At 58.1% G+C, this 27,972-nt stretch overlaps 2 protein-coding genes and 1 long non-coding RNA gene across 4 annotated transcripts in view; 2 read left to right on the top strand and 1 right to left on the bottom strand.

Moving 5' to 3' along the window:
* The first annotated feature begins 1,310 nt into the window (after positions 1–1,310).
* Positions 1,311–9,637, top strand: FAM181A (family with sequence similarity 181 member A). Its single transcript, XM_012738612.3, has 2 exons — positions 1,311–1,391; positions 8,285–9,637. Exon 2 carries the CDS (start codon positions 8,372–8,374, stop codon positions 9,245–9,247), a length of 876 nt encoding a protein of 291 aa, XP_012594066.1. The 5' UTR covers positions 1,311–1,391; positions 8,285–8,371; the 3' UTR covers positions 9,248–9,637.
* Positions 9,638–13,556: 3,919 nt separating this feature from the next.
* ASB2 (ankyrin repeat and SOCS box containing 2) overlaps positions 13,557–27,972 on the bottom strand; it is a 38,505-nt gene continuing 24,089 nt past the window's right edge. For both annotated transcript variants that reach the window (XM_012738608.3, XM_012738609.3), the window contains exons 6-10: positions 27,713–27,958; positions 24,417–24,588; positions 17,033–17,597; positions 16,005–16,158; positions 13,557–14,198 (exon numbers count right to left, since the gene is read on the bottom strand). In XM_012738608.3, coding sequence (XP_012594062.2) covers positions 14,062–14,198; positions 16,005–16,158; positions 17,033–17,597; positions 24,417–24,588; positions 27,713–27,958 — 1,274 coding nt within the window. In that variant the 3' untranslated portion in view covers positions 13,557–14,061. The remainder of the gene's footprint in view (positions 14,199–16,004; positions 16,159–17,032; positions 17,598–24,416; positions 24,589–27,712; positions 27,959–27,972) is intronic.
* LOC105856760 (uncharacterized) lies at positions 18,014–20,089 on the top strand. Its single transcript, XR_001147311.2, has 3 exons — positions 18,014–18,098; positions 18,493–18,628; positions 20,002–20,089. It is a non-coding gene; the product is annotated as an uncharacterized LOC105856760 (long non-coding RNA).

The following is a 27,972-nucleotide window of genomic DNA, read 5'->3' as shown; positions in this document are numbered from 1 at the left end:
CGGATGACAAGGGAGGTCTCCAATATATTACCCCAGTGGGACAGGCACAGCAGGCAGTTGGGCGGTGGGTACTGGGAAGCCATGAGACAAGAAGGGACAAAGCCCACCCCCGACCCCACCTCCCCTGAAGGGGCTGTGGCGTAGACACGGACTGAGCCCAAAACCAGGGTCCTCTGCCGCCTAGCTCAGTGACGAGGGAAGAGTTCTTCTAACTCCCTAATCCTCGGTTCCCTAATCTGTCAAATGGGAAGGACAGCGCCCATCTCAGGCTTTATTCATTCATTCGCTTGTTTGCGAGGATGCCATGAGATGACAGGCATAAAACTCATGGCGCATCACTCTCCAAGGGGAGCAGGCCCCTGCCCCCCTCATCTGTCTCTTGGAAATCCCATTCCCAGGAGGCAAGGGCTCCTCTCGGATGATGAGGGTGTGTTGTTTGTGCGACTCCTCCAAGGGACAGTGTGGCCCGGAAGGCGGAAATCGGGTGCTGAAGGTGCACTTGCTGTTTACAATTTATATTGCTACTGGCCACTGGAGCCCCCCAAATGGCTCAGGAGTTAACCAACCATTTCACTCCATGTTCTGGTTTGTTCATTCATTGAGTCACTGAGCATTTATTATGTTCCTACTGCATGCATAAATACGGGGGGGGGGCTCAACCTTTCTTCCTAACCTTCTCCCTCCTCCCTCCCTTGCACCCTCCTGTCCACTGCGCTAAACTTCTTGCCTCCCCGCCCTGCAGCAGAGCAGCATGCTAGAAAGAGCCCAGGTCCTAGGGTCAGGGGGTATGGATTTGAACTTGGTGCTGCCTCTCGCTAGCTGTTACGTTACCTAGCTGCCCTGAGCCTAAGTTTCCTCATCTGCCAAATGGGAATAATAATCAGGCCTATCACCAGAGGCTGTTGTGAGAATGAAACGCCATCAGACATGGAAGACATCTACCGTGGATAGTGCCTGGCCTGGAGTTGAGACTTTTCCTAAGTGTCTGTTGAATTGACCTAATGAACTCCAGCCTGGGAGGTGGGAAACTGGAGTCCTGGTCGCAGGTCTATGTGCACTGGTAAGTCCCTGCCCTTCTCTGGTACTCGGATCCCTTGATTAAAATCTTGGGGCTGGGTCACCTGAACATAAAGCTTTTGTGGCCCTGGCTTTGCACCTGTCACCTTGAACTGGTATATCTCCCTCCTCCCCCAGGGAAGACATCACTAGTTGATCAGAGCATTCCAACTGCTGAGCCCTGCTGGGGCCTCAGAATCTTTCCATGGGGCACCTGCCAGCCATCACCAATCAAATCCAAGGTGGCAGTTGAGATTAAACGGACGTTTCATTCCCGGCCGGTGCCTGGGTGGGGTGAAGAGGCGCATCAGGAAGGTGCTGAGGACACAGTCAAGGTGACGGTCGCGAGGGGGGACAGGGGGTGGTACAGAGCGATGGCGCAGATGTGGAGCAGTGGCCCATTTGGGACGGCCCATGGGGCACAAAGACACTGCTGCCCATGTCATTTCTGTCCCAACAGCCCCTCTTTGTGGGGACACGTGCCCAGGATGGCTTCACCTGGGCAGGCTCTGTCTCCATCCCAGAGCAGAGGTGAAGGTGAGGGAGGGGCACCGACTGTGGACCAGGTGATGTTCTTTTCTTTTTCACGGATGGTCTCGTAATCCTCACTGTCAACCCCGCCAGGGGGACTAGTATTAGCTCCTCGGTTAGGGTGAGGAATGGGAGGCCGGGAGCTTACTGACCGTGGTGCCTAGTCATGAGCTAGAATAACCTGCTGGGGTTGGGTCTTGCTTTGCCTCTCCACTCACACCCCTTTCAGGTGTGAGCACCAGCGGGTTTACCCGATGTTATTATGTCGAATCTGCTCTAGTTTTATATCGGGAAAAAGCAAATCATTTGCCAAGTTTGGGACTCTTACAAGTGACACTGACTCGCGCCACACCAGTGCCACAAGAGTGGCCATGTGTGCAGCATGGAGTCCAAGAATTGCTGGTGTAATTCAACCAGGACACTGGGGCCCAGAGAGGGGGTGAGTGGCCCGACGTCACACACGCAGGCAGGGGCAGGGTGCAAAGTTCTCCTCCCCACGGCCAGTCTCCCTTTAGTGGCTCAATCACGTGGCTGAAACCACTTCCAACATGGGGCTTGAGCACACTGACAGTCGTCTGTCACTGCAGCTGGGCAGCATCCAGGACATCACTAGGTCTCCGCCTCCTCTGAGGGCATGGCCACGCCGGTGCCCGGCCTGGCTGTCAGGGCAGGAAGCCCTCGGCCAGCAGCCAAAGGGGCACGAGGCCTCCCGAGCCCGGGAAGCACGTCTGCTGTGATTACGGCTGACGGCAGGCCCCGGGCTGCTGGGAGAGCCTTATGTAAGGGAGTTACATAAATCATCTTGCGATGTCCGCATCCCACGTTCACAGCGGCACTGGCCGGGCCACCATGTCCCCCGTGCAGCTTTGGGATGCTCCCTGAGTCGGGGGAGGTTGGGCCTGACTCTCCAGGGCCGGGGTGGCTGGGATGAGTCTGTGGCCCTGGGCCAGCAAAGCCCCTGGGAGGGAGTCAGGCCCGTGTGTGGGCTGGCGGGTGTCAGAGGAGCAGTGTCTCAGCATCATCCCTGTCCCCGCTCTGTCATTTACTGACCATGGGACCCTGGGCAAGTTTCCTAGCCCATTTGTGCTTCTGTCTGCTTATCCATTAAAGAGAGCAATGACGGCCTCCGGGAAGAACAGGTGACGATGTACGTCATGTCCTTGGATCAAGCAGGATTTTACACTATGATGATCAGGTGTGGGCGTGAGCAGAGGGTAGCCGGCAAAACAGAGCTGCTACCTGGGTCCTCCGTCCACCCGGCCCTGAATCACTGGCCCTCTGTGCGCCTCTCTTTTTCCATCTCTGAAATGAGAAGTTGGCCTATCTTTTGGAACTGAATTTTCTGTAGAGGTCAGAAAATGTTAAATCTCCTGTAAAACTTATTTTTGGCCATTTAAAACATTATGCTCTAAAAACTGTATCAGCAAACAGACTCACATTCAAGTGCATTTTAACTCACCGCTGTTACACTGGGCTGCCGGCGGGTCACCTCGGGGGTCAGGTGAACCCCTCTGGGGACCAGGTAATAAAGCTTCTCCTGAGATTCTTTTTCATTGATGACTGTCCTAAGATCAAAAGATAAACTTTGAAAAAAACTACCATTTCAGCTACTTATGTCTATAAGTCAAGACTTTATAAATGTTCTGCAACCTAAGCACAGTGCGGTTGATTTGAGACCATAATCCATAATTCCTGATTTCAAAGGTTTATGTCATCAAAACAGACTCCTTGTCCTAATCCGCTGTTTGCAAAACAAGTAGAACGTATGCATCTGAATGTGCAAAACAAATTTGTACTCACAGCACTGTGCTGTCACAATTTTACACGTTGGACTTCCAAACATTTTTACATGGGTTTCTCTGCTTAAAAGAAATTTGAGAACCCCTTGCCCCAGATGACCTCCTCGGGTCCCCTCGGGCTTGGCCTGGGAACGCCCCTGCCAACTGCCTTTTCTCACTTGCAGTTCCAGTCTACACACATTCCAGGCCAAACCCCGGAAGTGGGTCGTGTCTGGGGGTGCCCAGAGGTTCTGGGTGACGGTCTGTTCGGATGTTGTTCTGCTCCACTGATGTGCGGGGGTAAGATGGCTGTTCGGTCAGCAAAGGCAAAGCAGGGACGCCACCTCCGCACCCTCCGGTCCCCGGCACATAGCAGGTGCTGCGGGCGTTGATGTGAAGCAGCAGGTGCCCGAGGCTGGAGGGTCCGATGAACTTGAGGCAGGGTCAGCACAGCTGGGTCTGGGGGGTCCTGGCAGCAACAGCTGGGCGGGAAGGGGAGGTCAGCCACCCCCGCCCACCCCAATCCAGTTCGGTTCAAGTCAGCAGAGCTCACTCGCCTTTTAGAGCTTTATGGAACCCCTGCTCCGGTGCTGGGCGGGTCAGCCGTGAAGGGGTGTGTCCAGCTTCCGAGAGCCACATATCTGTAGGACCATAGACACTTCCTCACCAAGTGCAGCCACGGCACTGCGAGGTCTCTCACTGGGGCCTGCTCTGGCCGGGACCATTCTAGTCACTGGAGATACAGAGATGAACCTGAGGACAAGCTCCCTCCTCTCCTGGAGCTCACCTGGGTGGGGTTTGGGGCCAAACAATAAACAAAAAACCCAAGCCAGGAAGCAGCTGTTTCTAGTCCATAGTTCACTGGAAGGGGCAAAGTATTTAATTCATAGAACATTTGGTAAGAAGCTACTCTGTGCCAGGTTGTGGTAGGGGGTCAGATTATAAAGGGCCTTCTGTGTTCTGTCTGAGGGGGTTAGATTTCATCCTCGACTCTACGAACACAGGGATGGGAGAGGGTGTCGCTAGTAATGCTGGGGGTTGGTGGAAGTCTTCCTGGAGGAGGGGCTGTTTGAGCTGGGCCTTGAAGGACGCCAAGAAGACAGGGATGGCTGAGTTGGGCCCAGGAATCAGAAGTTTGAGGCATCTATGGTTGTGTCAACAATTGTAAATACGGAAAATAATTCCCTCCCCACCCAGACATGGGACCATAATGAGAGAGCAACTGGGAAAGGGCTCTCTAGAGGGAGGCAAAATTATTATTACTGCTGGCGTTCCACCTGTCTGTATGGCCTGTCGGAAAAGCTCGGAGGAGCCCCCCGCCCCACCGTGGGTCAGAGGCAGCCCCGGAAACCTGGCCCGAGGCCTGGGTGTGGTGTCGTTGCCACTAGATCAGGTTCTCAGGCCTCTGTGCCTTGAGTCAGTAAGACCCTCTCTCCCGACCTCCGGAAGCTGAGGCTCCCAAGTTCCTCAGTGGGAAGTTGGCCGTCACGCCTTGACCTTGGGAGAGAAGAGCAGCCCCAGGACTCGTGCGGGAAGTCTGGTCTTCGAGGCCTTCAAAGCCGAGGGCGCTGGGGCGGCGCCCGGCCTCCGCGCCAGCTCACGGCGGCGGCCGGGTGGCGAGTCCCGCACGGGCTGTGCTCGCAGGCGGCCTGGCTTCCAGTTCCGGCTCTGCTAGTTATTAGCCGCACGGCCGTGGGAGGGTGACTCACGTCCCTCGTGGGCTAGTGGCAGCAGCACCACCCTCGAGGAGCCGCCCGGAGGGCCTGGCGGGTCTTCCCCGCGAGATCATGCAGCGCGGCTCTCCGCACAGAGAGGATGCCCGACAGGTGTCAGCTTTCTCCGTCCATCCCGTTTCCCTCCCCCCTTTCGTCTTCTCTTCCCTCTTCTTCCTTCTTAACTCAGAAAGCGTTTGGTGAAACAACAGCCCCTGTTATGAGCTACGGCGAGACTTCCTTAAGACACCAGGGTAGACTCCCACGGAGCCCCCGGCCTGCCGGAGGGGTCGCCATGAGCAGGGGGTGACACGACCGCAGGTGCGATGGCATCTGGAGGAAGCGGAGATCTGAGCCGAGGGGCTGGACGCCCTCAGGAGAGGCATGTTCGAGAGAGAGGGACCGGCAGGCCCAGACGCGGCGTGCAGAAGGCCAGCGGGGGACGAGCGGGGTGCAGGAAGCAGGCAGCTAGGAAGGATCCCAGTGCCGGGCCGTTGTGCCCACCAGCCGCACGCGGGGGGCAGCAGGGAGCCATGGGGGGAATGGGCAGGAGCCCACCCTGGCGACCGTGGGCCAGCAGCGTGCACCAGGTGGTTTGGATCAGGAAGGACGTTTCCTGCCTGTGCCAGTCCGGTGGGCTGGGACATACCACAGAAACACAGAAGCCCCGACAACGAAGGCTCAGCTCTCACCGGGCAGAGGCTGCTGCACATGGGGACAGCTCTCCAGAGCGCGCGGCGGCCAACACTCCAGGGTGCTCCGCACCTTTGCCGCACCCATCTGAATCCACACGCCCTCTCCCCTGCGGCAGGAAAGGGGCATGGAAAATACCGCACTGGCTCTTCAAGGCCTAAATTGCGTCACAGCTTGTCAGCACAGGGCCACCTCCTCCAAACCCTTCGTTTTGCCTGTAGGGACCCTCAGGCCGGAAGGGACTTGGCTTGCCTTCGGGCCACCGTGGGCAGGTGCCTCGTCCTGGCAGCAGCTACCTGTTGGCCAGCGGGAGGAGTGAGCCCGTCACTCCCGGTGAGGGCCCGGCCCTGCCCTGCCCGGGCTCCCCGTCTGGGTGGGCAGACTCAGGAGGGGCGCCCCCAGCATTTCAGGATGGGGCACAGAGGTTGGTGCACAGACCACCAGCCATTTGGGTGACCGGGGACAGAAGGAAAAGGCAGCAGAAGAGAGGGGAACAGGCGAGGAAGGGGCGGGAGAGGAGGGCAGAGGAGGAGGCCGGGCCTGGGCAGACAGGCAAGGAGGCGTGAACGGGCCACGAGCTGGCTGGCACAGCGGTGGTGCGGCCATTAGCATTTCCCAGGCAGCCTCCCTCGCCTTCGGCCTCACCTTCCCTCCGGCCAGTGGTGGGCAGGGCCAGCGCCGGCTCTGGGCTCCTTGCTCGCTCAGAGCGGCCCTGCTTGCAGCCCTGCCGGCGTTGGCACGGTGACAGTAGCCAAGTGTGCAAACTTGTGCCATTGTCCCCAGGCCAGGGGGTGCCATGGAGACTGGCTAATATGACACAGGAAAATGTTTGCTGATGGCAATTCTATGGGCTTTGTCCACCTCTTTCTCCATCACGACGACTCGATTTAAGTCCCTAACTGTTTGACTACAAATGCAAGGGGACCGTGCAACGCCAGCCTTTTGTCCGGCCGCGCTGAATGGGCAATTCAGGCTTTGTGCAGCTCAATTGAGGAAGCAAACATAAAGACAAGATTCCTGAGGGCTCCGGCTCCCTTCCCATGGATATCCCAGCACCTCGTTAGAGCCCGTCCTCGGCTACCTTTCCCGACAGACATCAGTGGACCTCCCGACCTGGCAGGCCTTGTGTGCCCGATCCCTGGGGGATCCCGCGGGGAGGGTGGTGGGGGGAGAGAGAGAGAGAAGGAGAGAGAGACAGAGAGACAGAGAGACAGCCACTCAACACTCAAGGACAGCGGGGAAAGCAGCCCGCCCCGGCTTACCCCGTCCGATTGTCTGTCTGCACTGGAGCATGGCAGCCGTGGGCCCGGAGTCTCCGCTGGGCCCGGCCCCTCCTCAATCCTGGACGTTTTAAACACACACACACACACACACACACACACACACACACACACACTCCCCACCCCCTTGAGAAACCAGGGAACCGAGGTCAAGGGGAGGAGGGGCGTGGAGGCCGAGGGGAGTAGGGCTGAAGGGTAGAAATTTACCGGGAAATGATTGCATTTGGGAGCTGTCTTTTTTGTGATGGTCCCCATGGTGACAATTTGTGACAGCAAAGAATGTGGGAACGGGGCGCCGCCGCCTGATTGGGATGCTTTGTATCTGGAGAGGCGCTCCTGATTGGCCTGAGGGGCCCCCCAGCTCCGGGGAGCCGTCCTCCATTCAGCCCACTCAAGGGCTGCACAACTGCTTCCAGCCGGACGGAGCGCGGCCCGCCGCGCCCGGCCTGTCCCAGGTCTGCGGTGGGGAACCTGCTGGGCCTCGCTGGCGGGCCGGGGGCCGCACCTTCGGTCAGTGTGGAGGCCCGGTGGCTCTGGCCCGGCTGGGTGGGGGCGTGGGGCGGGCGGGCACGGGGGAGGGGCGGGGGCCGTGGGTGGCGGCCGAGGAGGCATGAAATCGCTGCAGATGCTTCCTCAGGGGAGTCCCTGCTGCCCGCAGCCTGGGACCAGCCCGCAAGGCAGGTCTCGATTAAGTGCCAGACAGGGGTCCTGCCTGGTCCTGCGTGAGAGCTGGGGGTGGAGCGTGGGCACTGAGGAGGGGGGACTGGGGGCGGGGGCCACCACCAGGAAGGAAGGGGGCTTGGCCTTGCTTTAAAGTGGAGCGGTTGCCTCGGCTCAGAAAATGAAAACCTTGCTGGCAAGTTGTGCGCGTTGGCAGCGTGGTGTGGTGTGCGGGACACACGGCGGGCTGGGAGCGCGGGGGCTCCTGCTGCAGCCCCTGCCATGCCGCTTGTAGCCGGGTCACCGTGGGCAAGCTGCTTCACCTCTCTGAGCCTCAGCTGCAAGGAGAGGGCAACAGGCCCCAGGGCGCCGGATGAGGCTCTGTTGGTGCCTGTCCCATCGCAGATACTCAGGAAACGCTCGGTGACCTGCGCAGGTGTCCCACCACCTAGGGCTGTGTCCAGGGCTGAGGGCTGCTGGGCTTGGGGACACTGCTGGCAGCCAGGCGGTGTGGCCTTTGGGGAGGCTGGGTGTGGCTGCCCGGAGAGATTCCAACGGCCTGTCGCGCCCCTAGGTCAGCTCGGCGCCCTTCCCCGGAGCTGTCGGCCACCAGCAGAACCCACCCTCTTCATGGACAGCCCCGTGCAGTGGCCCCCTGGTGATGGCATCCGACAGTGACGTGAAGATGCTGCTGAACTTCGTGAACCTGGCGTCCAGCGACATCAAGGCAGCCCTGGACAAGTCCGCGCCCTGCCGCCGCTCCGTGGACCACCGCAAGTACCTGCAGAAGCAGCTCAAGCGCTTCTCCCAGAAGTACTCCCGGCTCCCGCGGGGCCTGCCCGGCAGAGCGGCTGAGCCCCACCTGAAGAGAGGGCCCGAGGACCGGCCCGGGAGGCTGCTGCTCGATCCGGGCCCCGAGTCCGGCCCCGGCGGGGGTGGGGGCTGCAAGGAGAAGGCCCTGGGGAATCCCTACGGCGAGGAATGTCTCTCTAAGGAGCAGGTCCTGCAGGGGCAGAGTCCAGAAGCCGCCAGGCCTGGCCAGGTGCCCATGAGGAAAAGACAGCTGCCCGCTTCCTTCTGGGAAGAGCCGAGGCCCACCCACAGCTACCCCGTGGGGCTGGAGGGAGGACTGGGCCCCAGGGAGGGACCTCTCTATGAGGGAAAGAAAAATTGCAAGGGCTTGGAGCCCTTGGGGCCCGAGGCTGCCCTGGTGCCCATGTCCCCCAGGGCACTGGCTGAAAAGGAGCCGCTCAAGATGCCTGGCGTGTCCCTGGTGGGCCGTGGCAATGCCTGGAGCTGCTGCCCCCTGCAATACCATGGACAGCCCATCTACCCGGGCCTTCCGGGGGCCCTGCCTCAGAGCCCCATCCCTGGCCTGGGCCTGTGGAGGAAAAGCCCAGCCTTCCCCGGGGAGCTGGCCCACTTCTGCAAGGATGTGGATGGCCTGGGGCAGGTGTGCAGGCCCGTGGTGCTGAAGCCCATCCCCACCAAGCCGGCCATGGCCCCGCCCATCTTCAACGTCTTCGGCTACCTCTAGCAGGGCCCGAGGGCCTCGGCCCCACCTCCGGCCTGCAGGAGTGTCGGGGGCTCCAGGTGGGCAGCGGCGTGGCTTCCTGGGCATTCCCAAAGCCTGTCCCTTTGTGTGTGGGGAGGCGGGCAGGACTGGGGCCGGGGCTCCTCACCCTTGCAGCCTTGTGGGGCTGGGCTCGGCGGGCCCCCTCCAACCGGGCCAGGCCCAGCAGCTCACCCGCCGTCCCTGCGCAGACCACAGGCAGGGGGACTGGGCCCCTGCCTGCCTGCCAGCCACCCCAGAAGCCAGTTACACACCTGTTCATCTGCCACCCACTGTGCGAGCCAATCTCAGTTGTTCTTTTTGTTCTTTGTAAATATTAAGAAGGTTAAATGAATAAAGACATTTCGTTTACAGTTTCCACATCTCGGCTGTCATGAGGTCGAATGGTCCCTGGGCCTAAGGTGGCGCTGGCTGTGGCAGGCTGGGGGCGGCTCCTGGCGGTGGCTGGTCTGGGGGAGGCCAGGAGTGGCCGGAGCCGCTGAGGTGTCTGGGAAGGAGCACTGGGGGCCAAGGGCAGGAGGGTGGGCGGGGGGAGAGGGCAGGGGAGCCCCCAGGGAAGGACACTCTGGCCTGGGCCCCCAGGAGGTCCAAACTGCTCAGGAGACTGGGAGCTGGAGCCAGGGGAGGTGGGGTGATGTGGGGCTGGACCCTCATCTCGCCCAGCTGCAGGACAGCGGGGCGAGGACAGGCCTCGCTGCGGGGCCTTCAGCTCTGCGTGCAGCCTCAGAGCAGACCCGTACCACGGTGGGCACGCCACCTCCGGCCAGGGGGAAATCAGGCCAAGCAGGAGTTCGGACTCCAAGGACAAAACAGGTGTCCTGACCAAATCGTTCCTCTCTTAAGCATAAGAGAGGAATGGTTCTATGTCTCCAGACCCCAGACAAAAATAAATAAATGGATACAGATAATATTTAAAAACCCCACACAAAGCAATACTCCCTGGCTAATTCAGATTCCCGGTTACCCGAGGACGGCCCTCTCCTCGGGCAGGCCTGCCACACGCCCCCCTCCCCCTGCAAGGGATTGATGAGGCTTCGCCTGTGCCCATGCAGAGGTGGGCACAGGTGGCGGGCACTGGGCCTAGGTGTTGTCCTGACAGTGCCCAACTGGCAAAGCCACCGGAGGGGCCTTCACCTGCACGCCAGCCAGGTTTGCTCTGCTACTGGGGACAGGGCTCTGCGGCTGACACAGGGCGGCCTGCCCGGGTGCCCGGCTGCTCATTTTATCAAAACACAGTTCCCACAACGAAGACTGGCGCAGGGGGCAGCCCTGGCTGGAGACTCTGGCGTTCCAACCAGCAGCGTGATGCGGGCCAAATTAATCTCCCCTCTGCGCCTCAGTCTCCTCCTCTGTAAAATGGGGGACTATTATAGACTGGGACAGCAAACAGACGCACCTCCCTCTTCTGCACCCAGGCGAGCGTTGACGGGTCACCAGGTCCCTCCTTCGGGGCCCAGACATGGCTCTGATCCTTCCTAACTAGCATAGGCTCCAGGATTAGTGGCTGCCAAGGGCCCTTCTTACCCCACCTTGCTTTACTCCCAGATCCCCCCAGAGCTGGTCGTCCACTGCAGGGGCAGCCCACTCTCTGGGAAGTCAGGGGGTTTCTGGTGGTTTCTGTCTGCTGGCCTCAGAAGACTGCAGAGCCACAGAACTGTATAGCAGGAGGCTCAAAACTCATATCCTCACCCTGCCACTCATCAGCTGTGTGATCTTGGGCAAGTTACTTAACCTCTCTGTGCTGAAATTTCCTCATCTGAACTATGTGATTGGTAATAGACCTATTGCGTAGGTTGTTGTGAGGCCCACGTGAGTGCCTGGCACACTGTACCACATGGAAGCTCAAAAGCACCAACCAGGTGGCCTCCTATAGTTCTGGTACGGTCTGTGGGCCCTGCCACGTTGGTACTTTAATGCTTATGGACTGTGCTGTCCATGGGAACAGGTGCCTGAGCACCCAGCCAACCACGCCCGCTAAAGAAGGAGCCAAGGTTTGGGAGACACGTCTCTTGGGGTGCTACCTGGGCTGCCCTCCAAGGGCCCCTCTGCCGAGACCTGCCGTCCCCACCCACTGCCCCACTCCACTCAACCTTCCCAGGGGGTACCTGCAGATGCACTGGTTCCATAGCCAGGAAGTAGACACCTTTACTAGGACAAGACCCAACGGAAGCCCAGGGCACCATGATTCCCCCACGTGGCAGCGAGTTGGGGGAAAAACACACATCTAGGAAAGCTTTGGCATTAAAAAAAAAATGCAAAAAGCAGCCACAGTAACAGCAGCAGATACTCCCCTAACCAGAGCCGGCCAGGACCTACCCACTGAGCCACACCCACAGCTGCCACCACTGGGGAGTGTGCGGGAGGGTGGCTTCTTTGGAGGGAGATGCCTAAGTCCTCTCCACAGGAGTGATGGTCAAGACATGCAACAAACAACACAACCTGAGGGCTGACCAGGCAGAACTGGCCCACTGGAGCAGGGCCCAGGCCGGGCATCAACCCGTTAGCTGCTGGGCTGCAGCGGGAGGTGGGGACAGGACCTAAGAAGTCCACGGCTGCACGTAGCACTTGGTGGGAAGGGGCCCTGCCCAGTGCTATGGCCGACTGGCCAACTGGTATGGACGTAAACACATCAATATTCTAAGGAGCCAAATATTCTAAGTGCATCCCAGGCCAGGGGCCCAGCACCCTGCAAGTGGTGACGATGCTGAATGCAGTGGCCGAGCCCCCACCCCTACACCTCCACCCAGCTCCCTCAGACCAGCACCCTGCCCTGCCCGGGGCCAGGGAAGAGGTGTGCAGCTGCTGCCTGTTAGGACTCTCTGGGAGATACGGTGGCCTGCGAAATGCCACAGTTTAAGGGTTTGCCTCATGTCTGCCCCCAGCCCACATGCGCCCCGAACAACTCACAAACTGGCCCTGTCTGCCTTATCCCATCCTACCCTTCTGGTCACTTTTGATCAGCAGTCACCCAAGATTAAAATGCTCTCCCCCGGCTGCCGGCTCAGCAAAGGCATTCCTCAGTCAGGGTCTTCCCCGTGAGCTGGACCTGGCGGCTTCCCCTGGGCCCTGGGGGTTGAGCGACCCCAGGAACAGGGGAGGGGATGCAGGTTTCCTTGGGGATTTCTTTAGGGCCCCGCAGGCTCTATGGGATCTACAGCAAGGCAGTGTGGGAGCGCGGCCAAGCACTGTTGAGCCGGAATCCTAGGGACACCCAGGAAGCTTGCTGTGTGTGCCCAGGCAAGTCCCTTCCCCTCTCTGTGCCAGTTTCTCATCTGTACCATGAAGAACTGGGCTAGACATGGCTGAGCGCCCTCTGACCTGTGGCTGGAGGGTGCTGCGTGGGAGATTTTCCCTCTTCACACGGACACTGGGATTTACTGATTCCACAGAAACCCAGTGTGTCAGAGCCGGCAAGGTCACCGGGGCCACCAGGTCTCACCGTACAGATGAGGAAACTGAGGCCCCGGAGGAGTAAGCAATGACAGAGCCAGGCCCAGAACTAGGGCTCCTCCCACCCAACCGGCTGCTCACTTTCCAAAAGCCAGAGACCACCTTTGACCTCAAGTCTCCGCCAGACACTGGTGCTGGGCCTGGCGCGGGCTCTGGGCCAGGGTGCTGCTCTGGTGCCCCAGCAGGGCCACGCGGCTCCTGATTACGCTTGCGAGGAGGACGCTGGAGAGCTGGCGCAGCTCCCACCGAAACAGGGCATGCTAGGTCTCAGCCCACCGGACCCCGAGAGACCACGAGAGAATCCCACGGCAGTGGCGGGCCTCAGCTCTCCCCTACTCAGCCCACGGGGCCACGTGAAACCCAGGGCATCCCACGCACCCAGAGTTGGTGCCTCTGCAAGGGCTGACCATGGCCACCACGCCAGCACCGCTGCCCACATCGGTATTTACATTTCCCCCTAGTATGCCAACTTTCATAGCACAACAGGGGCAAGCATGGTGTGAAAACAGAGTGGCAGGGACGAGTGTATAAGACAATCCCGGGTGCTGGGAGACTTGTGGCACCGAGCACCTGTTTGTGATGAAGCTCCTGTTTCCATGGTGATTAAACCAGGAGAGGAAAGCCCACTGGGTCATCAGGTCTCTCCTGGTGAAGGAATGACACTCCCTCTTGGGTCGTTCAGAAACCTACACAAAGTAACATGTTCAGGGGACCCTGTGTCCTGTCTCCCCACTGGCCCACGCCACCCCCACTATTGCCAGGGGGCAGCGCTGAGCACCTCAGGCCTCTGGGAGTCTGGTGAGAGGGACTTGGCGAGGCAGGGTGACACGTATGTGACATTTATTGTAGTTAACGAAGCCCCCAGGGTCTCCCTCCCCTGGCCCTGGGCCACGTCCTCCTCTTCATCTTTGGAGGGAAAGACCAGAAGTCAGGGGGACAGTTTCACAGAGCAAGGGGGAGTGCTCGGGGAATGCTCTGAGGCCAGGGACAGAGGAGGTCCCCGCTGGCCCCCACCTTCCCCAGACCACCTCAAGTTCTGCCCTGGCCCCTCCCCGGCCCCAGGAATGGAGGTCTCTGCCATTCCCGGCGGCACTGAAGGTCTAGGATCTACATCCCAGATCTGCATCAGTTTGAAAACAAGTGATTCTTCTGCTTGACACGTTCTGTTCTCTGCTCTGGCCAAAGCGCTGGCCCTGAGACCCAGCGAGATCCTGGCAGCTGCCACAGCCTCGTCTTGTCACCAGGTCCCTTTGGGTTTGGGGACACTACCGTCCTGAGACTTAGTAAAAACAGTCTGAGGGGTCACTCCTCTCTCCCTGCGGCCCCGGTTACTGGGTGTTCTCATATTTCAGGTATCTGATCAGTCTGCCCGGGAGGGGCAACGTGTCTAGGAGTTTTATACGGTATTTCCCAATGGCCTTTCGAACTCGCAGCCGGCAAAGGTGAGCCAGAGGTCTTGGAGGTTCTGGAAAAAGGAGGGAAAGAGAGATGCTGATTTGTCGTTGGCAATGGGCAAAGCGTGTGCATCTGTGATCTCTAGCCTAACGGGAGGTGCCCAGCTGACACGGCTGGGTAAGAGAGGGAGTGCCTGCTGCTGGCAACCTGGTCCCTGTCAGCTAAAGGGACCTGGCAGGGCACCTTCCTGTTTGTCACCCTGCATGCCTTGCCCGGGCTCTCTTCATCTCATGCTCCCTCCTCTTCATATGCAACCTGGGCCCCCAAACACGGCCATAGTGACAGGTCAGAGCATCTGACCTCTTAAGTGCCCCCACACGTGGAATTCAGCTCCGAGATCCTGGTTGTGCAGAGAGGTCAGGGTAAGGCGGCGCGTCCCAGAATCCCACCTGACTGCCTCCCCAGGCATCACACAGTGGAGTTTTCTCAGCTGGGGTCGGGGTGGGGAGAGGGAAGAGCAGGGACAGATGCATGTAGGAATAGGGTCACTTATTTCAACCCTGGAACCCACATGTAGGCATGGACCACTCCACCCTCTAGTGGCCAAGGATCACGGTGACAGCAACCAATTGGTTTACTGTGCATCCAGAGCTGCACCCCCACCCCACCCCCACCCCGTGTGAGTTGGCAAGTCCGCGTCTCCCTCCCTCTGTGGCCACTCCAGTAACTTTGCCAGAGGCCTCAGTTCAAGTGCTGTCCAGGCATCCGTGAGAATGAAAAACCCTACAGCAGGTTTGGGTTCAAAGGGAGTGGGGATCGAGGAGGAATTTGATGAGTCAGAGTTGGGGCACAGAGGGTGGGAGTCACCGAGGCAGCAGTCTCACCTGGGGACAGGTTCAGCTGTGGAATGACAGTCACCTGCTGCAGACCAGCCTCTGTGCTACTCAATGGACAGACACTTGGCCAGATGGGGGCCATGCCCTTCAGAGCCACAGAAAGCCCTGGGGTAGCTGGAACCCTCTGTACAGACAACCCTTTCTGTCACCTTCGGCATCCAATTAGACTGCTTCTGACATTTCACCTGCGCAGGTGAGCTCCATAATGCCTAACAGGGATTCTGGCCTCCTAGGCCTGACTTAGCCAGGCGGCCCCATCTACACCGCACACATCAGAAGGACAGTGGCCAAAGCCCACCTCACTGTGCCAGGTACTGCCGCTTGCAGACACCTCAGGCAGGTGGTGCTGGAAGGGGCTGGACAACGGGCCTGCCCAGCCACCTCTGCTCAGATGGGGAGGGTCCCTGCCGACAGTCACCAAGCAAGGCCCCAGCGAGGCTGGCTCCAGAGCTCAGGGGGCCCGTCTCCCAGACCAGGGTGGTCTGTGGACCAGCAGCATCAGCGCCACCTGGGAGCTGTTGACATGCAGACTCTTAGGCCCTGCCCCAGACTTGCTCCATCAGAGAAGCCGTGTTTTTAACAAGATGCCCAGGTGCTTTGACAGTTTGAGATGCCCTAGACCACCATTCTCTCCTCTACCCCACCATGCTCCCTCTCAGGGGCCCCAAATCAGGGGCAACATCCTCCTCCCTGCTCTCAGGGACTGGAACTGTTCACACCTTGGAAAGATTGAGTGGAGACCCTGGGGCTAGCCAGATGTGGGTACGAATCCCAGCTCTGCCACTAACTAGCAGTGACTCCGGCCCAGGTGGCGTTCTCTCTCTGACGGTCAGTTTCCTCAAATAATCAGAGGAGTGGCAGACACACAGCGCAGAGCAGGTGCTCACTGTGTCAGTAACAGTCACATGCCCCGAGGCCTGTGCCTCTGAGCCAGGCAGCGCACACCCGTCAGCAGCAGCAGCAGCAGCAGCTGGCCCTACCTGCCTTCTCCTTTATGACGGCCCAGTCCTCGTAGCTGTCGATGTGCTCCTTCAGCCTCGAGCAGAGCTGCACGTTGCCCACGTAGTCCAGGAGGACGTCGATGATGGGCCCCGCCCAGCGGCTCACCTCCGGGGCGGACAGGAACTCACAGAACTGAAAGAGATCGCAGGCCAATGTCAGTGCGCCCGGGACCAAGGGCACCCCCTTGGCGAGCTCACCCTGCAGCGGGGAACCTGAGGCCAGGGAGGGCAGGGGACGTTTCCAAGCACGGACACTGGGCACGCCCAAACTAGGATCCTCTTCTGCAAATCCGCCCTCCTCAACACAGGGCCCCTCCCAACACAGGCCTCTGCTGCCCGGGGTGGAAGATGGGCGACTTGGACAAGTCACATCACTCCTGTGAGCCTCAACTTCCTTGTCTATAAAATGGGCATACAAAACTAACTCCTCAAATGAGAATTAAGGTAATATGAGCATAAACTTTTTTGCACACAGTAGGTAGCTCATAAATGATGTTTCTAACTTTATTTTCATTTTAAGTTTTGACTTTTAAAGCAACAACAGCCTCCGGGTCTCTGGCTGTCTGCATCTCACCTGACCATACACTAGCCTGCTCTCGTGGCCCCTCTGAGGTCCCACTCACTTAACATCACATTCCAGGTGTAGGTTTGCTGGAGGTGATGAGCCCTCAATTGTGCAGAGTTCCCCACCAATCCTGCTCCACTGCTGGTTCCTTAAATTCCTTAACACGGTGGATCAAAATAAGGAGTTAACTGTTCATATGCAGCATTAAGACCTTCGGCCTGTGACGTGTGCTAATCCCAGGCCCCGCTTGCCTCCAAAGCGCGCTAGTGACTAGGAAGGAGTCGCCTTTCCCAGCGCATTGCCCACTCACCCACACTGCCTCCGAAGCGCGTTAACCACCACGCTCCGCTGCCTCCAAAGCTGTCCACACTCCCGCCAACGCGTGTTAACCCCTAGTGGACGCTGCTTCCCAAGAGGCGAACCACCCGAGGCGCGGGCTCACCTGGACCACGCCGGGCGGCTTGTCGCTGGCGGGCGCGTCGTTGAACCTGCTGGAGCGCGGCGGCGCGGGCGGGTGCGGGCCGTTGCCGTAGAGGCACGAGAAGCAGGGCTCGCCGTCGCAGCCCAGGTCCATGAGGAACTTGAGCAGCGACAGGTACTTCATGGCGAACATGATGGTGGCGGGGAAGGCGGTGGGGTGCGTGGCGATGTAGGCGTCGATGTTGGCGCCGTGGTCCAGCAGCAGCTGCATGGTGCGCAGGCAGCCCTGGCGGATGGCCACGAGCAGCGGGCTGATGAGGTCGCGGTTGGGGTCGGCGCCCGCGAGCAGCAGCAGCTCGGTGGCGTACACGTTGTTGTTGACCACGGCGAAGTAGAGCGCCGAGGTGCGGCGGTCCTCGTACAGGCGCGCGCGCTCGGGCGCCAGCGGCGCGTTCACGTCGAAGCGCGCGCCCAGCAGCGCCTCCAGCACCTCGTCGTTGTTGCGCTCAGCCGCCAGGTGCAGCGGGCTGATGCCGCTACGGCGCACGCGCGTGCGGCTGGTCACGGGCAGCAGCATCTGCACGATCCTGCGGAGGGACGGGCAGGGCACACGCGGGTCACCGGGCGCTGCAGGGCCAGCCTTTGTCACCACATTGGAGAAGGCGGGCCTGCGGCTGTCCCCACTTTACAGGTAAGGAAACCGAGGTTCAGAGAGCCTCACCCACCTTCCCAGAGTCACAATGCCAGTAAGGGGCAGGCCGGTAGAACCCTGGCTCAGTGACCTCGAGGAACTGACTGGACGGAGGTCCAACGTGCTCCCTGCAGGAGGCACTAGAGCCAGTGGTGAAGTTTGGATCCAGACCCTGCCCTGCCCTGCCCCCCGGGGAGGACAGACAGGACAGCCATCCCCAAGAGCTCACTGTGTGCCAGGACACTTTGAGAAGCTTTGCCAATGCAGTTTGGTTTAATCTTTACAACAACCCATAAAGCACGCCTCGTCATTCCCATTTTGCAGATGAGAACAATCAAGGCTCAGAAAGGTTAAGGGACTTGCCCAGGCCATATAGTCAGGAGAGGTAAACCAGGATGTGCGTCCTCCTCTGACTCCTGGGCTCAGCTGTCCCGCATCCCTGTTTTGCTTCCCTGGGGCCCTGGGGGACAAGAGGGGACAAATGTGTCTGGCCCCAACCACTCCTGCCCCAGGCCCCAGTCAGCCTGCTGTGACGGTAAAGTGGCCTGCTCCCCTCTTCCAGGAGTCTCAAGACCTCTTGCCCCGAAGGCTGCCCCTCGCTCCTCCCAGCCTCTGCCCTGCCTTTGGCATGGAGCGCTTGGTCCGCACCGCCGAGGCTTGAGCTCCCGAAACCCCTGGTTCCTCTCTCCCCCGAAGACGTGGGCACTGATACAGCACTTCACCTGTTTTAATGTCTTAAATCCTCCCACTAGCCCTCTGAGGTGGTCACTAATATTATCCTCATTTCACAGGTGAGGAAAGGGAAGCCCAGAGAGGGTTTGTGACTTCCTCGAGGTTGCATAGCCAGTAAGTGATGGAGCCAGGATTTGGACCCAGGCAGTCTGACCCCTAAGACCGTGCACTCTTAACCGCTCCTCTACTTCTTGTGTGAATCGGGCAACAGTGGATGTGCCATGGGGTCTTGCAATCTCCACAACATGTGAGCTTGCCTGCCCCATTTCACCTTCCCTGCAGCGCTGGGGGTGGCCAGAGCAGGCCTGTGGCCGTGTTTTTAGTACCCATGGCTCAGACAGCTGAAGGGACTAAGCAAAGGTCATAGAATAGCTCTGGGGCTCGACCCCAGGACTCTTGGCCCCTTGTCTTTGCCTTCTTCCCCCAGACCCCTGCCGCCAGCAAGAACAAGCTCCTGCCACTGACGTGATTCCAGACCCTAATCCGTCCAATCCCCGCTGACAAGTGACCTCACAGCCTAGCGTGGGGTTCCAAGGAGGTGGCCGTGTGGGGGAAGCAGGTGCCACCAGGCCCGTTCCCACGCCTCTCCCCTCCTGGCACTCGGGCTTCCCTCTGGCTTCCTGGAAATCTGATGCCAGCGGCCTCCTGCTGGGATCTCAGTGGAAAGTGTTATTATTGTTAGTGATGCTGTGTTTGGCTAAAATCTGCCTCTAAAACCTCAAAAGGAAATTCACACACGCAGGGGGGCTAATTGCCTCCTAATTTCTATTTGTGCAAGCACAGGAGGCCTGACCTTGCTCTGCAGAGGTGCAGGTCAAAGGCAGGGCTGGGGCCTCACCCTGGATGGCGGCCACCGCACACAAATGCTCTGTTAACAGCCGTAACGTGCCCCAGCACGGGAAAGAACAGCGAGAGGGGCTGCCCCGGGGCCGCCGGCCAGATGGGGCTGGTATCTCTGGCAGGTCGCAGCTGGTCTCCAGCAAGCCCCTGCGAACCAAGGGAAAGTGGCAGAAATGTGGGAAATGACTGGATGTCGCCCAGGGTCCCAGAAGCATCGTCTGAATAACGCCGTGAATCCCCTATTGTGGCACGCTCCTGGGGGACGCCACCAGAGAGTGAGAGCGTGATGCTGGACAGCCTCTGGAGATCAGTGTGTCCAGCCCTCCCATTTTACAGAGGGTGAAACTGAGGCCCAGGCATGGGCTGGGAAGAGAGTGGGGTTAGACAAAAGGTGATAGCAAACCAGGACAAAGCGTAGGTGTCTAGACGCCCAGAGCTGGCCTTCTGTGATGCCCCCTGCTCCTGACCATGGGAGTGGCCATTTTGGCAGGTGCCTCTCATGGTCCTCTCCCCAGCCTATTTGCAGGACAGTGGGCAGGAGGATGAGGAGGCGCCCTCCCCCCAAAACAGGTTGGGTCTTCCTACTTCTCCCACAGGCAGGCGCCGGGATCTCAAAGTGCTTTTGCTCAAGTTGCTCCTTATGAAGAGCAACAAAGGTGACCGTTGCCCGGTAGAGCCCTAGAAATCTGGGAGGACGGCCCCCTACTCCTCTCCTGTCCCCCACCCAGTGCAGGGGCTGCACCTCCCAGCACAGCGTTGCCTGTCCAGGCCCTGACCAGAGCAGACCCAGCTGAGGGCTGTTGCAAGGAGACCCAGCGCGGCAGCCCAGGGGTGTAACGTGGACTGCTGAGCCCTCTGACCTCGGACCTCAGTCCTGGTAACTGCCCCCTGCCTTGTTTCTGGGCCTGACCAGCAACTGAACGCCACTCTCCTTGCCCCAGGCCACGGCTCCCCGCCCAGGATTCTAGTCTCCTTAAGGCTGCAGCGTCACCATGCCGCCTGTCCCTATCTCTGAGGTCCTGCCTGCGTCCAGCCCAGTGGCAGAGAGTAGGCAGGGGGCTCTGGGCTGTCCTTAGCAGTGTGGGGTCCAGCCCGGGCAGTGAGGACACTGGGAAGCTCGGAGTCAGCAGGGCCCGGGTTACACAACCAGCCCTGGGCCGTCTCAGGCATGTCACTTAACCTCTCTGAACCACACCTAAAGCAGAGGGGTAATTAATTAGAACGACAGCGATGATGGTGATGATGATGGTAGCCCCCAGGGGGCTTGCTGTGACTTTGCCCTTCACCTTCCTAAATAATAATGATAATGGCATTGCTGAGCACTCACGGTGTGCCAGGCACCATTTAAAGTGCTTTACACATTTACCTCGTTTAATCCTAAAATGACCCAATGAGCTGAGTATTTTATCTCATTTACTTATTTATTCATCTCGCTTATTCACAACAACCCAGCCAAATGGGATTGCTATGCCCAGGTTACAAAATTTAGTACAATTTAATAATATTTTTCATCAAGGGTGCTTTTGAGGATAAAATGAGATCTTCCACATCAGTCTGATCGGCGTGTACTTGGCAGTCAGTACATGGTGGCTGTTGGCGTCTTGACCACAGTGGTGACTGTAGCCCACTTCCCTCGCTATGCCAAGCACAGGGCGTTCTGGGCCACCAGGTCACGGCGGTCTGACCTCTGTCTGCGTTCAGTATAAATTTGGCTGGTGGACTTGACTTTCACATGAGGACCAGGCACCCACACATGGCTTTGCTGCCGACACCGCTGAGCCTCACTTTGCAGACCTGCCTGACTTCTGTGAGGTCTCGAGGTCTGAGCCTCAGTTTCCCTTTTATTAACAGGGATACTAACTTGCTTGTGAATACGCTCTATAAACTGCTTTTTAATATGGTGAATGTTGTCTATTTTGCCTTGTTTTACAAAGAAGTTTAAGCGGCTTGCAAAGATTGATAAAATGTGGCAAAAGTAATATACATTGGAAGTGAAAGAGAAAGAATGTGTAAAAAGAAAGGAGACATGAGGCCCAGAATGCAACTCTGTGTTTTCTGTTGGCCACAAAAGAGACTGACTCTAAGATACTGGTTCTCTCCGTGGGCTGCACAGTAAAATCACCTGGATGGCTTTTAGAAACCCTGAGGCCTCGGCCAGCACCAGCTACCGCCCAATCCCTGACGGTGGGGCCCAGGCCGCAGGGTTTTCAGTGATCCCAGGGGTTCCGGTGTGAAGCCCAGATTGGGAACTGCTGCTTTTGGTGCTATCATTCTTGGGGCATCTACTCTTGCCTAACTCACACAGTTCCTTAATAAACCTATCTTCAGTGCTGGTCTTTAATTCCATAAGGTGCCTTTGCTAAACTGGAAATGAAAAACAGGAAAAAGTGTGCCGTGGAGGTGACTAAGATGTTGGGATCGTAGGGCTCCTTTCTCAGCCCCGCCTGGGCGTCACGCCTCCGGGCACTGCGCTAAAGAGAAGGCACCATCTGGCGGGCGCCACCAGGCTCCCTATGCTGCCTTCGTGCCGTGGACGGGCAGGGTGTTTTGGCAGGTGGCAGAATGCGGAATGCCTATGGAATGTCACATCAAATCCCCAAGCAGCCTAGCAGTCTACGGGAGGTCAGCGTGGAGCCAGAGAGGGCGTTTCGTGCCACAGGCTCAGGGAGGGAGTAAAGAGTTCAAGGCTGGCTGGCTCCAGGACCTGCCAGGTGGCAGAAGCTGCTGGGAACCAGGCTTTAACCCTCGGCTGGGCAACCCTCGACAAATAGCCTGGCCCCTCTCAGCCTCAGGGGCACAGAGGGAAACGGGGCCGGGGAACCAAGGGCGAACAGCCAGGGAAATCGCTCTGGGAATCAGCATGAATCCAAAGCAGGGGACTCTGGGGGACACAAACCATGGACACAGTGGCTCCAGACAGGACCCGCCCTGCTCCCTGCTCATCCCTAAGGACACCCAGTGCTCCTTCAACTTCTCCTGCAGCTGGGGCCAGACTGCCAACATCTGAGTCCACTTGAAGGCAGCCCAAGTGGCAGTCCCAGCTTGGCCACTATCCGAAAAGCCATTTTTCATCTCTGGCCTCAGTTTCCTCCTCTGTAAAATCAGGGGCTGAATTAGATCAATGGTTTCTGAAGCTACAGACTAGCCATATCCAGCTTGCTCAGGGAGCTTTGCAAAGAGACAGTTGGGCTCCTTCCCTCCTGGAGACTCTGGTTCATTGGTTCTAGGAGATGACATTTAAAAATATCCCAGAGTAGGGCGACTTCTGGGGCCCCCCCTCTCTTTGGACCCCAGAACCTCGTCCATTATTTTTAAAAAATAAAAAAAAAAAAAAAAAAAAAAAAAAAAAAAAAATATCCCAGAGTGACTCGAGTGTGCAGCAAAGCATGGGGCAGGGGGCCAGGAGATTCCAAGGGGCAGCCCCTTCCCTCACTGTCACTCTGATCTCTCTGGGTTCAGGCTCAAGGTGAACCGTGTTTGCCCGTCTCTGACACTGGATGCTATATAGGGCGGAAGAGAGAGTGCCATCTTGCCCTTGCCCACTGCCTGGCTCGAGTTGCTTTCTTCCCTCTGTTGGCTGAACTGCAAAACGATAAACCCAGATCTGTCTGCATCACAGCCAGCCATGCAGCCCAGGGAAGGCCGGTCTCCTCCATGTGTACGAGGTGGGTTGCGGACGGCAACTTTGTGGCCTGGTGTGCCGGCAGCCTGCAGAGGAGGGGCCTGGGCTGTCATGGTTGGCTCTGAATCCTCGAGTCCCTATTTTATTTTTTGAAATGTCACTTGTCACCCCCACTTCTCTCTGCCTTAGTGGCAACAACAAGTGTCCCTCCGATACAATCTGTTTTTCTCACTCGTCTCCCTGCCTGGAAGACTGAGGTATATCTCCCAAAGCATCATCTGGGGTACATGAGATGGGATTTTAGGGGAAAAGTGGGTTTTTTTTATTAATTATAAATTGATAGTTGTAACAATCTATGTATGATAAATGTTTCCTTTTTAAAATGAATTCATGGTAAGTATAAAAGTTATTTAAAGGAAAATACTAAGCAATGAAAGTCAGGAAGAAAGTCTGTGAACGGCGAAAGTTTGGGAAATACCAGTCTAGTGGGAGGAGTCTCGTCCCTCGGGTTCAAGTCCCCGGAGGTGGCTGGTTATGGGGGGCAAGTCTCTGGACCCTGAGCCTTAGTGTCCTGTCCCGTAACATGAGAATCCATGCCCGCAGCACAGTGGTGAGGCCCACACGGGGAACAGATGCGACACGCTTGGTGAGTTACCGAGCCCCATCCATCCTTCATGGGCAGCTAGAGGTTCCCCTCCTCGGCCCCGTCTTTTCCGACACGCAGTGTTGCTGGTGAATGTTCAACTACTGGCTCCGACAGGGGAAGAGGAGGAGGGTCAAAGGGCCCTGGTGTGTAGCATTTGCCAATTTCCATGGTGTAAACACTCCCGCCATGGCATCACGTGCATCTCCCCTCCCACCAGATTGCTCCCTGGGAACCTAAGCTTCCCTTGTCTCACTCAAAACCCAGCACACAGGCACACAGCAAGTGCTCAAAAACTGTGCTATCATCACTGGTGCTATTTGTGCTATTGTAGGCGTTCCCTGCATGCTTGCTAATTGCCTGGGAGGTTATCTTGCCTCCCCTCCCCGCCTGGAAAAATTCATTAGTTCAGACTTCTATCTGGTCCCCTGAGTAGAATTCTTGTAGATGTGACATTTGGAGCAAGCAGGTGAGTTCCAGCCACGTACAAGCTGTGTGCTCTTGGGCAAATTGCTCAACCTCTCTGTGTTTTTTTAGCTTCCTCGTCTAAACAGCAAAGATAATACTATCCACCATGAAAAAGCTGTTAAAAGGATCCAGTAAGTTTTAGATTGCAAAATACAGGCCAGGCCAGTGCTACGTAAATGCTTGCTATGATTATTGCCGTTGCTGTTGTTGTAGGCTCTCCCTCCATGCCTGCTAACTGCTGAGACGTTTTCCTCTTTTCCACCAGAAAGGTGCCCTCTGCTCTGACCTCTCCCTGGCCTCCCTAATCCCGTGGGCGGGACATTCAGAGCAGGCCTGTCCCTCCCAGCCCCCACCCCGCCCAGTGTGGGTCCTGGGACAGCTGCCCCCGGAGGCGGGGGGCCTGGGCTGACCTGTAGTTGCCCCTCCTGGAGGCGATGTGCAGCGGGAGCAAACCGTCCTTGTTGGCCTTGTTGGCGTCGGCGCCCTGCGACAGCAGGAACTCCACGGCCTCCTCGTGCTCGTTCTTGCAGGCCTCGTAGAGGGCGGACGCGCTGTCGCTGGCCTGCGTGTTGATGTCGGCGCCTGGGGGAGGGGCAGCAGACCAATGAGCGATCTGGTAGTCCCCGTCCTTGATGTAACGTCCACCGCAGGCTGGGCACTGCTGTGCTGGCCACCCTGCTGCGCCGGATCTTTAATGACCCCTAGGAAGGAGGGGCCCACCTGGCCCCCCCAGCCTCTTTCCGCCACATGGAGACCGGAGGGCATGCCAGCCTGAGCTGAGGCCTCTTAGAAGCTAAGAGCAGCCACGATGACATTGGTATTTACTGAGCACCTACTACGTGCTGGACACCGTGCTTTCCGGTCCACGACATAACCCTATGAGGTCTCTTCTTACCTCCACGTTACAGATGAGGGCACTGAAGCACCAAACCCCAAACCATTCAGCTTGGAAACCTACCATGCTTCCCCGAAAATAAGACAGGGTCTTATATTTGTTTTTCCTCAAGAAGACACCCTAGGGCTTATTTTCAGGGGATGTGTCATTTTCCCCTCAAAGCCTCAGCTTGCAGCACGCACAGGATGGCCAGGACCTGACAGGGGGAGCCGACCTTGCTGGTGGGGCTGCCCACACCTTTCCGGTCACCTCTGGGACAGTAGCTGTCACGATGGGGCAGACGAGAAGGGCTGCTCGTCTTCTTTACCACCGCTCCGAGACGAAATGCATGGGTTGTGCAGATGCGCTGCGCAGCCATGCCCGTCACTAGGGCTGATTTTCGGGGTAGGGCTTCTATTGCGCACATGCTCAGAAATCCTGCTAGGGCTTATTTGATGGGTAGGTCTTATTTTCGGGGAAACACGGTAGAGCCAAACCGGAGCCCGGACAGTCTGATGGTGGAGGCCGTGCTCTTAACGCTCACTCCGTGTAAGAGGCCCCGGCTCTGCCCTGAGACAGGCCTGGCAGGTCCAGGAGCGCAGGAGCCCCGAGTGAAGGGAACCCTCGATAACTTTACTAATTGGGATTTGCCTTTTTCTGCCTTTTGCTTCAAGGAATAAGAGAAGAATTACTTCCTGTCTCCTCCAAAGAAAACACTAAACCAGGGGTCCTCAAACTTTTTAAACAGGGGGCCAGTTCACTGTCCCTCAGACCGTTGGAGAGTGCGCACTGTGGGCCCAGGATGAGTCGGCTGCTAAGCAGGACAGCCAGCGGCGGCAAAAACACCCAGAGGGCCAGATAAATGTGCTAGGCGGCCCGCATGTGGCCCGTGGGCCGTAGTTTGAGGACGCCTGTACTAAGGCCATGCATCCCAGTCTCCTGCACCATCTCCTGGGGGGTGCGCCCGGCTTTCCCTGCCAAGTGAGGGCTCCGCAGTCCTTCCTTGTTCTGGAAGGAGTGGAGCCAAGACTGAGAGATGTCAGTGCGGGCTTCCATGAAAGGCATTTGCTGCCCACGGCTCGCCCCTCTGAGCACGCGCTTAGCTCGGGCTTTCTGGTCACTTTTTACTTCTGCTGCTAGGGGGACTGGTTTCTGGCCTAGTGGAGAAAGCACAGGCTTTGGTGACAGATGAGAACCGGCTGAAGCTTCTGTCCCATTGCTCACAAGCGCTGTGACCTCAGAAAGCTTTAGAGAGCCTCGGTTTTCTCATCTGTTGACCAGGAGTAACAGGACCCACCCCTTGGGGTCACTGTGGGTAGTAAACAAGATAATGCCAGTAAATCCCTCGGCACGGCGCCTGGCACAGAGAAGGTGCTCCGCAAACACATCCAGTTGTCCAGGACGGAGAGGGGCTGGCTCTGTCCCCTCCCGGAGCCAGCCAGCTGCTCTATCTAATACCCTGCCCGGCTGTCAGAGTCAGACCCCTGGAAGGCCTGGACACCGCCAGCAAAGCCGCCTGCTCGCACAAGAAAAATATTTGCGTTGGAAAATGGACTCAGCCCCTGAAGGGAACAGACCCTGACTCAGAGTGCCGGCGGGAGACCCGGGCAGATGTTTGCAGTTGGTGGGGTCGCCGTTGCCCGCCGAGCACGCTGCCCTCGGCCCAGCCTTCTGGCCTGGGCTCCCAGGACCTGCCTGCGCCCCTTTGTTCTTACTCGGGTCAGTCTGCGTTTGTTCCCGTGCAGGGAAGAGCCTCGAGTCTGTGTTCCCAACCGCTCGGGCACGTGCTGAGTGACCTGGGCGTGGTCCCACGCCCGTCACTCTCGCGGGCACAGGTGGTGTGGCGTAGCGAAAAGTGCGTGCAGTTTGCAGTCAGATGGCCGAGGGTCAGAATCGGGGCTCTGGCTGTGACCAATTAGTTAACCTCTCTGAACCTCAGTCTCCTCATCTGTAAAATGGGACGAGGACACTACCTATGCCGTGGGGCAGTGGGGGAAACTCCGCTGACCTAATCTGTGTTCCTGCTTAGCCGGTCCTCAACAGATCATTCCAGTGCAGCCTCAGGGGGAGGTCTAGGTCACCTCTGGCCTCTGCTGCTAGGTGGGGAGGGTGACTCTCCATGGAGAGAGAAAAGAAATCACAGGTGTTCTTGGGAGACATCAGAAAATGATTCTCTTTAGGCAAAAGAACGTCTGCCATGGCCCAGGGTCCTCTGCTACCGGGACACGGTGATGCTGGCAATGTTGTTTCATTGTCATCCGTTAAGATTTTTCGGAGGCCAAGAAGGCAAAGACCTGGTTTCCGATCCCAGCGCTGCCACTAGTCTGCCGTGTGACCTTGGACACACACCCTCCCGCCCTGGCGCTTGGGTTCATCACCTATAAATGCGGAGGCGATCTACACGTTGGCTCAGGTTGCTCCCGGCCCTGAAGCGTGATGTGGTGGAAAGAGAAGCAGCTGGGCTGTCAGGAGAGCAAGAGTCTGGCAGGTTCTACAACGAATTTGCTACATGACTGTAGATCAGTCACTTCCCCTTCCTGGGCCTCAAATTCCTCATTCGTAAAATGAGGACATTGCCTACATTAGAAATGGCAAATATGTGACACGTGTGATACATGCCCCATGTTTGTGCCTAACGGCAGATGTCACTGGTAGATCTCAACACTCTTCCCACCGACCCTAGACACGGCCTCCAGGAAGGCACTAGCACTCCATCAGAGTGTGCCCGCAAGGTGACACCTAAACTTGCCTTCCCTTACAGCTGGTCTCGGAGGTCCTTCCCAGCTTGTGCCCCTTGGGGACTCCATGACCTAGGGACCCTTAGCCACGTACCGTGCTTGACCAAGAACCTCAGGGCCTCCAGCTGCCCACTCTGGGCCGCCACGAACAAGGGGGTGATGCCGTAGGCGTTCTTGGACTCCACCTTGGCGCCGCCCTTCACCAGGATTTCTATGACCTCCAGGTCGTTGCGGGAAACAGACTCGTGCAGAGCCGTCCAGCCTCGGTTGCAGCGGTGGTTGGTGTCTGCGTTGTGCTGCACGAGAATCCTCACCGCCTCCACATTCTTGCGCTCACAGGCTGCGTCCGGGAAG

This window comes from Microcebus murinus, chromosome 6, assembly GCF_040939455.1.
Source record: "Microcebus murinus isolate Inina chromosome 6, M.murinus_Inina_mat1.0, whole genome shotgun sequence".
NCBI lineage: Eukaryota > Metazoa > Chordata > Mammalia > Primates > Cheirogaleidae > Microcebus > Microcebus murinus.
The sequence above is the reverse complement of the archived record's forward strand: the minus strand, read 5'-3'. Positions and strand labels throughout refer to the sequence as shown.

Coding starts and splice junctions, on each gene's coding strand:
- FAM181A (XM_012738612.3), top strand. CDS start 8,372: ATGGCATCCGACAGTGACGTGAAGATGCTGCTGAACTTCGTGAACCTG.